The sequence below is a fragment of the Ipomoea nil genome, unplaced genomic scaffold, assembly GCF_001879475.1.
Source record: "Ipomoea nil cultivar Tokyo-kokei standard unplaced genomic scaffold, Asagao_1.1 scaffold0179, whole genome shotgun sequence".
NCBI lineage: Eukaryota > Viridiplantae > Streptophyta > Magnoliopsida > Solanales > Convolvulaceae > Ipomoea > Ipomoea nil.
Genome location: NW_017616607.1, coordinates 454493 through 463543, shown reverse-complemented (window position 1 = coordinate 463543; position 9051 = coordinate 454493). Strand labels below are relative to the sequence as shown.

At 39.8% G+C, this 9051-nt stretch overlaps 2 protein-coding genes across 3 annotated transcripts; both read left to right on the top strand.

Moving 5' to 3' along the window:
- Positions 1-265: 265 nt before the first annotated feature.
- On the top strand, positions 266-4863 carry LOC109178788 (probable protein S-acyltransferase 7). Of its 2 annotated transcripts, XR_002053766.1 has the most exons (6): positions 266-658; positions 1401-1583; positions 3172-3465; positions 3614-3847; positions 3973-4543; positions 4590-4863. XR_002053766.1 is itself a non-coding variant. In XM_019328353.1 (5 exons), the coding sequence occupies exons 1-5, from the start codon at positions 560-562 to the stop codon at positions 4483-4485; spliced, it is 1323 nt and encodes a 440-aa protein (XP_019183898.1). In that variant the 5' UTR covers positions 266-559; the 3' UTR covers positions 4486-4863. The 2 variants fall into 2 exon arrangements, 1 of the variants encoding a protein (XP_019183898.1); XM_019328353.1 differs by having other exon boundaries at positions 3973-4863.
- A 1943-nt stretch (positions 4864-6806) lies between these two features.
- Positions 6807-8528, top strand: LOC109178799 (glycerophosphodiester phosphodiesterase GDPD1, chloroplastic-like). Its single transcript, XM_019328368.1, has 5 exons — positions 6807-6992; positions 7071-7255; positions 7363-7422; positions 7504-8315; positions 8360-8528. Exons 1-4 carry the CDS (start codon positions 6893-6895, stop codon positions 8287-8289), a joined length of 1131 nt encoding a protein of 376 aa, XP_019183913.1. The 5' UTR covers positions 6807-6892; the 3' UTR covers positions 8290-8315; positions 8360-8528.
- Positions 8529-9051: the final 523 nt, after the last annotated feature.

Here is a 9051-nt window from a genome sequence, read left to right as displayed (position 1 = left end):
AGGTGCAATTCAATTGATTAATCAATCCGGCCAATTAATTTATAAGAATAATCAAATTTCTATATTTGATTTAATTAAATTGTAATTGTAAAAAGGAGGCTTTTAACGGCGAGGCAGAAATGGACAGGTCATATCCGTGGTTGGACAAAAGCTGAGCGGTCCACACCAACCTAGAAGGGTCCACCGGTGATGGAAAGTCGAATAGTGGACTGCCACGTCAGTTTGACCAGTCTGTAAAGTTTCAACTCCCACACCGAATCTCACTGTACTCGATAAAGAAAAGGCCACACACAACTAAAAACCCTTTGCTTCTCCCCCAAACGCAGTCTCCGCCTCGTGGCTTGTCGACTAATCCTCACACTCATCGCCGGGAGTTCGCCGGAATCTGTGTTCACAACAACTGTACCACCGGGAAGTTCCACCACTTGTACACACTCATTCCACTTCCTGCTTCTGCGTATTTATTCCTGAGTATGTGCTCGTCTCTGGACGGTTTGTAATTGTATTGTACTACAAGTTATTGTGCCGGGGATTTGGGTGAACAGCCAGGAACTGAGAGATGTACGTGGTTCCACCTCCGAAACGGACCGATCCGCTATCTGGATCCACGAATGGGTCGGACGATTTGCGGATTTACCAGATATGGAAAGGCAGCAATGTGAGTTTCTCTCACTAAGATCAGTTTTTCTTCTCTAAGATTTTTTAGTTCCTGTTTATCACTTTTGTAATTTTTTTCTAGAAATTTATTGCATTTATGTTAGTTTTTAATTGGAATCTTGAGCTATTAGGGAGCATTATATTATTGCTGCAGAAATTGATGCCGCATATTCAAGTTAAATAGAGTCTTGTGTAAAAAAGGGGGAAATTTTTTTCTATGCTCAACTTGGATAATAAGAAAATTAAAATAAACAGAAAAAAAAAAAACGGAGAAAAACTTGAGCAGGATGGTTGTGTATAGGCATTACAGTAATGAACAAAATGCCAAATTAAGTTACAGGTAGTGAATTATTGCAGGTTTAGTTGATAATGATTTCTTTTGGACAATTATATGTATAATTTCTGCCTTCAATTAATGGACCTGCAACTCAAGTAGTATTTATTATTTTGAGATATTAAACTCAGCAAAAAAGGTGAGTAGCAGTTTGTTAAAAAAAAAAAAACACGTTATCTTGATGCTTTTGGTACGTCCATTCTCCATATGAGTTTGCATTGTTGATCTTTTTGTTATCAATCATCAAATCAGTTTCCTATAATTGTCTTTTTTGATGTCCTACTTTGTCTAAAGTCTGTTTGTCCCACTGCTTTGTTTCTCTATTTATCATTAATTTCATTGCTTGTATCAGGTTATGGCATTTGCTCTATTGAATTTCTGATTTTTTTACTTGCTTTTCTTTTTGCAGAAGTTCTTTCTTCAGGGAAGGTTTATATTTGGACCAGATGCAAGATCATTAGCATTGACCATATTCCTTATAGTGGCCCCTGTTGTAGTCTTCTGTGTCTTTGTTGCTAGAAAGCTAACAGATGATTATCCAGATGACTGGGGAATCTCAATTATGGTTGTGGCAATAGTGTTTACATTTTATGTAAGTACTCTCTCTACATATTTTTAGGATAAGTTGCCTAGAAAACATAGTTGTTGTCTTTCATTCCTTGCCTGCAAAAGCCGTGAGCAAGTACTAGAGGATTGTTTTCCCTATTTTGCTACCCTGCTGCCTTTTCTTGGAGTATAACTTGATTGTTACTCTATTTTGTTACCCTCCTCTAGTGTAGATGCCTTCTATTTCTTCTTACTGGTGAACAAGATATGATTATTCTTTACTCTTCCCTCTGTCTTTGACCAACAAAGGATAAACAAGCTAAAGGGACCATATCTTTTTCCCAGGACATAAGTTGATTTTTCTACAAAACTATCATAGATCAGATGTCTTATATCTCTTGTTACAGAATAAGATTAAATTCTCCTCATTTCATTCCCTTAAGGATGCAATGGTAAAACTGTAAAAATGTGAAGGGATCATGTCCAGTGCATTTATACAAGAGCATACACTAGCTATGAATTGGTTTGGTGTGATGTCTATGACTTTGGCTTTTGAGGACCTTGATATTCGTTGAGATGGTTCATCGGAAAGATATTCACGTTTAGGATATTCTTGCAAGTAAATTTACCAGTTCAGGAGTGTAACCTGTAACTAGATTCCTTAACCTGTATTTAATTGTGAGACCTCTAATCAAGATTTATTTGATGTTGACCATACCACAATGTTTATGGCTGCTGAAGTTGAACTTTTCTTAGGGCCTAAAAGGATCATTATTTGTTCTATTGGACTTGGAATTCATCTAGCATCATTTTCCTGAGGCTGTGTATTGGTGAGCAATTTTTGTGGTTATGTTGATAGAAATCATGCAATACTATACATGAAGGATTAAGTTGTAGGCAGCTAATCAGTCAGAATGCAGTCTGCACACCAGAAAAGAGTGGAGGGCAAGGATTAAGGACAGCTAAAAAATTAATAACATGGCAATGGCTTCCAAACTTTAGTTGACAAATCCTGACAAATAACCCCCAAGCCTTGTGTGCGTGTCATGAGAGGAGAATATATCTGGGATTTCTGGATTTCTTGAGGTGGAAGAACAGGTTAATAACTCATCAATGTAGCTTTGGCATCCTTGATCTTGAGGAGAATAACATGGTAACTTAGAGATGGACACCAGATTGATTTCTGGGGAGATCTGTCCCCACGTTCAAGGCCACTTAATGTCGGATGCTGAGGTCCAAGTCCTCTAGTATAATTTAATAAATACCAACTGCAGGAAACATTCTTTGATTGCTATTTTTCAAACTGGGGCCTTGTATAACTTGTGAATTGGTGGAGCTGGAATAATCCTATGCTAATGGGAGAAATAGAATCAATGTAGCTTGCTCCAACTAAGCAGGGATTAAATTTAAGTCCAGTCAAATCTAGCTTTTTTTGCAATCTTCTGGAATTAGTCTGGTCAGCGTACCAGCTGAGTGTTTAATTTACTAACATTTTTGCTTTGTTGACTAAGTGCCAAATGTTTGACAGATGACTGTGTTTATGTTTTCTACTCAACCAGAATTTGTCCAGGAGGAATCTTGTATCTGCATCTTTTATTTACTTCATCTAACTTGTGTGACATTTTATCACTCAGGTTTTGGTACTTCTCCTGCTAACCTCTGGAAGAGATCCAGGAATAGTTCCTCGAAATGCACACCCTCCAGAACCAAAAGACTTTGATGGGAACATCGAAGGTGGTGGACAAACCCCACAGCTACGCCTACCTCGCATTAAAGAAGTTGAGGTTAATGGCATTACTGTGAAGGTTAAATATTGTGATACCTGCATGCTCTACAGACCTCCTCGCTGTTCTCATTGTTCAATATGCAACAACTGTGTTGAAAGATTTGACCACCACTGCCCTTGGGTTGGGCAGTGTATTGGGCTGGTAATGCTAAAATTTTGACCACTTACTCTTGATATCAAATCAGACTTTATGTAGTGCAGTTTGACTGTTTTATCTTTCAAATAGCTGGAATAGAACTGTCTTTTCCCCGCGAATTGCATCCTTAAAATCTGACAATTTTTGGTTGCAGAGGAACTACCGGTTCTTTTTCATGTTTGTGTTCTCTACGACTCTTCTTTGTATATATGTGTTTGGTTTCTGTTGGGTCTACATTAGAAGGATCATGGATGCTGAAGAGACAACAATATGGAAGGCAATGATTAAAACCCCTGCTTCTATGGTTCTAATAGCTTACACCTTCATTTCAGTGTGGTTTGTTGGTGGTCTTACTGCGTTTCATTTATACCTCATCAGCACAAATCAGGTAAAATTAATTTCTTAAAACTTGAACTATTAATTTAATGGGGGGTTGGGGTTGTGAATAGATTATTTTTCAGCTTTCAAAAGAAGTTGGGTCTTGAACATGAATATGGTTTGAATTTTGTGCAGACTACTTATGAAAACTTCAGATATCGATATGATCGGCGAGCAAACCCGTACAACAAAGGAGTGGTAGAAAATTTTATGGAGATATTCTGTACCTCCATTCCTCCATCGAAGAATGATTTCAGGGCAAAGGTCCCTAGGGATCCTGCATTAGCAGCTCGACATACAGCAGGGGGTTTTGTTAGTCCAAACATGGGCAAAGCTGTGGAGGACATAGAAATGGGCAGGAAAGCAGTGTGGGGTGATGTTGGGGCAGAGCATCAGGAAGGTCAACTAAGCGACAATGATGGGGTGAACATGAAGGAAGGTGGTGGATTAGGTGAAATGTCACCAGAGATCAGAACGACAGTGGACGAAGGTGATCGTGCTGCAATGCATCATCCTAGGCGATCCAGTTGGGGGAGGAAAAGCGGAAGCTGGGAAATGTCGCCTGAAGTTCTGGCATTGGCATCGAGAGTGGGAGAAGGAAATCGGATGGGTGGGAGTAGCAGTGGTGGGTTGAATGCAATGCAATGAGGCTGGGCAAGTGATGTTAACAAACAGTGAGTATGTCAAAAATGGTGGGTTGTGTTGGGTTGGGTTGGCTTGGTGTTAGGTGTATGATCTCTGACCTTTGAACCTTTCAGAATATTGTTGTGCACGATTTGATAGGTGTCAGGATATTTGATCTGGCTGTTGTGCATTGGGAAGGCCATAGTTTGGAGTGTGTTGTGAGTGAGTGGTTTGGTCCTGGTTTTGTATTTTATTTGTGTCCAATAGTGTTGTGTCTCTCTCTCTCTCTCTTTCCCCCAAGATGGATGGTGGTGTCTGTTCTGGAATTGGAATGGAAATATGAATGTAGGTACCTGCATTGAAATGTGAATGCCAGTAATTTAATTAAAAAATTGCTCTTCACTCTGCTCCCAAATCCCAATCCCAATCCCAATCCCATGTCTGGCTGCCTGTGCAGATGGTTGGTTGGTTGGTTGTTTCCAAGGGGAATCCAACCTAGCTTGCTCTTGCTCAATCATTCATTCTAATTTCTAACTCTCTAACTTGTTCTTGAACCGCTGAGTAATTTAGGGGCTAATCTTGACCATCGTGCATCATTAAAAACACGGGGAAACAATATTTGTTACGCAAATGTTGGCGGGGGGACTTTAATACCTCACAATTCACAATTGCCCTCGTTGCTCTCCAGACAAATAAAAGTTGTATTGCAACAAAATATCAAGATTTGATTTGATTCGACTTGTATTCTTAAACCTGTAAGTCTAAGGAATCTGCAAAATATATTCAATAATCAAGACAAGGTAATCAATCTTTTATCCTTTTATTTTTCTGCCTTCATCACATATATAGGGAATTATTAATATGCCCGCACGGACTTAGCTTAATGGTTCAATATGTAGTATTTGAGAGAAAAATGAATTTTTTTTTTATTTTTTAAGAAACGGAATACATAGAAACAAAGTGAATATGCCCTTAAATATAACACACAAGGATTTAAAATGTTGAATATTGTCCGACAAAGATAGCTTGGTTAACATTGTTCGGCAATAAAAAGCTAGACAAATGATTTTCTTTCAGATCTAAATGAAAACAACTCAATCTTTATACGATCGTGCCTATTTAAAAAAAAAAATGTTTATAATAAACATCAAATCATTGCCGAAAAGGTATACATAAAAACCAACATGGCACTAATTTGGTTGCTAACATGTTAATTTGCCCAATGATATTATTATTTTTTGTTAAAAAAAAAAAGAAAAAGAGCAAACTAAATTCATTGAAGTTTTTTAAAATTTATTCAAGACTCAATTGTATGCAATCATTATATCGTGGACCGTAGTGCACGTGCACCGTGGTCAAAACGGCATTGTTTCTTTAAGTAAAGAAACGACGCGCTGTTAGTTTTAATGGAGTGCGCACTTTTTTGTATGTTAATTACCAACTGACACTACAGTATATCTAAACTGACACTGCCTCACGTATTATTTTTATATTATCAAATGAAACTACAATTATATCAAAATGATACTGTAGTTGTGGTGAAATGAAACTGCAGTGTATATAAAATAAAACTGAATAACATTTCACATATTTGAGTGTATATTGTACAATGAAGCTGTAATTATATCAAAATGATCATGTAGTTGTTTTTTAATAAAACTATAGCGTATATAAAATAAAATTAAAAAACATTTTCACATATTTGAGTCTATAAATCGAATGAAACTGCAGTTGTATTGAACCGAAACTGCAGTGTATACAAAATGAAACTGAATAACAGAGTTACTTTTTGCGGGAGAGTGCGGAATGGCGAGAAACGAATACAGTTTCTTTTCATTAAAAAAAATGATATTATTCTGATGCGTTTTGCATAATCGATTATACACCGTGGTGCACGATATAATTTGCTGAATTGTATGTTCAAGGGCTTATATGTAATTTAAAGTATGATAGTTATGACTTATGAGGAATGTGTTACGTAGGGCTAATTATTGTGGGTATACGCATGTTCCATGATTGAATTTAAAAAGGGCAATAACCTTCCTCCTCCTCATTTCCACGTGGACATGCGTCGTCAATCGTCATGGCCAACTTCAATACCTTTTCAATTCTATCCACTACGTGGATCCGTGTCACCTACCGCCAATTTTACTTAAAATAATACTCCGTAGTAGTTTTATTTTTTGAAAGAAAAAGAAAAAAACCAGCGGTTTAACGGAAAGAAACGCCGTGTGCACTGGATCGACGCAGAGGAATATCCACGGCCGAAATCATCGTACCAAATTTACGGGGGAGAATATTCCGTCAAAAATGGCCGTTCACGGTTTCCCAGCGGGTATTTAAACGGCATTCCCCCGTCCTGTTGGTCCTTAGGCATTTCCCTTCTCTCTGTGGCCGCCAATTTCTCCCCCTGCAATACTACAAGTAAATAATGGCTCTCAAGGCCGTCCAGATCGCCGGCATAGGCATTCCCAATGTCGGGGGTCAGGTCCCTGAGAATGCTTCTCTCTGTTCCACCCGCTTTCCCCAAGGTGAGTGCGTTTTGTGATCTCTGTTTTCATTCTGATTCGTTGCGACGGATTGATTTGAATTGGTGATGATGCCGGCAGGGGTGGAAATGGGGAGAGGCGGAGGTTTGAGGCCTGCAAAATTTGTGGTGATCGGGCACAGAGGGAACGGAATGAATGTTTTGCAGTCGCCGGATCGGAGAATGAAGGCCTTCAAGGAGAACTCCATTCTCTCTTTCAATGCCGCCGCCGACTACTTGGTTGATTTCATCGAGTTTGATGTCCAGGTTAGGTTTTTCTTCAATTCTCATCCACATTTTTTCTAGATTTTGTATGCGCGCTGGGAATTGAATTGAAGTTAAGATAAGAAATTGTCGTTTTCATTTGTTTGTAGGTCACCAAGGATGACTGCCCTGTCATTTTTCACGATGATTTCATCCTTTCCAAAGAGAACGTAAGCCTTAATTCCGATTCTTTGCTTTGCTGCTGCATTTTAAAATTGATCATATATATGAAACATGCCGTATCTATCTAGGATATGATATCGGAGAAGAGAATCACGGAGTTGAGCTTGGCTGAATTCCTGAGCTACGGGCCTCAAAAAGGGAGCGGGAGCGGTGGGAAACCTCTGGTGCGAAAAACAATAGACGGCAAAGTTGTTGGGTGGTGTGTGGAAATCGACGACGCCTTATGCACCCTGCAAGAGGCCTTGGAGAAAGTAAACCCCAGCCTGGGATTCAACATCGAGTTAAAATTCGACGACTACCTGGATTACGAGGAAGAGGAGCTCCTCCGGGTGCTCCGCCGGGTGTTGCAAGTGGTTAGGGATCACGGCAAGGACAGGCCGATCCTGTTCTCCACGTTCCAGCCGGACGCCGCCCTGCTGGTGAAGAAACTGCAGAGCGCGTATCCGGTGTTGTTCCTCACCAATGGCGGCACCGAGGTTTACTCCGACGTGCGGAGGAATTCGTTGGAGGAAGCCGTTAAGCTGTGCGTGGAAGGTGGGTTGGAAGGGGTTGTGTCGGAGGTGAAGGGCGTGTTTATGAACCCAGGCGCAGTGAAGAAGATGAAGGAATCCAATCTCTCCCTCTTCACATACGGCAAATTAAACAACGTGGCCGAGGCAGTTTACATCCAACATTTGATGGGCATTGATGGAGTGATTGTGGATTTTGTCCAAGAAATTACCCAGGCCGTAGGACACATGTTGAAGCCGCCTTCCTCCGACTCCGAGGAAGAAGAGCAAAACCCCCAATTCTCGCCCATGGAGATGTCCTTTTTGATGAAGCTAATACCACAACTCCTCATACAACAACATTAATCATTTCCTTCCTTAATTAACAATCCAAAAAAATTGTCTTAAAAAAAAAAAAAAAACAATCCAATGATCATTAACCGCAGATCGAGTAACTCTAACCGATTGGCGCATCCAACGTGACTCTTCCCCCCAAATCCACCCATCTGCACTGCACACCTTCATCAATCTTGTACTCTACATTATTGTTGTTCTTGTTGTACTCTACTCTTAGGTAATTTAATTTGGAAGTATATTAAGGTAAATACTTTTTTGAAAATTAATTTCTTTTTTTTGTCCTTCACTATTATCGAGGAGTCTCTATCAACCAAGGTGCCCATATTATTGTCCTATATGGTCCTCTAATTTTTTTTTTTTTTTTTTTTTTTTGAAACCAACACATAACTTCATTAATGAATCAACAAAGGTGGAAAAATGGACCGGGAACCTTGCCCGTGCTAACACGTGAGCCACTTGATTCGTTGATCTCCTGACATGGTGAACAACAACATTCCCAATGTCTTTAGCAATTGACAAACATTGCTTAATCACAGAACCTACGACAAATCTAAAATGCAAGATTTCAAAGCATTACATAAAGTTAAACAGTTTGTTTCGATGATCAAATGACCACGGGCTAACACACTTAGCCAGCGAAGCGCTTCTTGAAGCGCCCGAGTCTCCGCCATCAACGGGTCATGGTCACTATCTATTCGGCCGCTCTTGGTCGCCACAAAACGGCCCTCGTGGTCACGAAGCGCCGCCCCGAAGCCCATGCCGTCGTCGAAG

Excerpts from the sequence above, each read along its gene's own strand:
- LOC109178788 (XM_019328353.1), top strand. The coding sequence starts at position 560 with ATGTACGTGGTTCCACCTCCGAAACGGACCGATCCGCTATCTGGATCC. Across the intron at positions 3,466-3,613 it reads TTGGGCAGTGTATTGGGCTG|AGGAACTACCGGTTCTTTTT; the intron begins GTAATGCTAAAA and ends TTTTGGTTGCAG. Across the intron at positions 3,848-3,972 it reads ACCTCATCAGCACAAATCAG|ACTACTTATGAAAACTTCAG; the intron begins GTAAAATTAATT and ends AATTTTGTGCAG.
- LOC109178799 (XM_019328368.1), top strand. The coding sequence starts at position 6,893 with ATGGCTCTCAAGGCCGTCCAGATCGCCGGCATAGGCATTCCCAATGTC. Across the intron at positions 6,993-7,070 it reads TTCCACCCGCTTTCCCCAAG|GGGTGGAAATGGGGAGAGGC; the intron begins GTGAGTGCGTTT and ends TGATGCCGGCAG. Across the intron at positions 7,423-7,503 it reads TCATCCTTTCCAAAGAGAAC|GATATGATATCGGAGAAGAG; the intron begins GTAAGCCTTAAT and ends GTATCTATCTAG.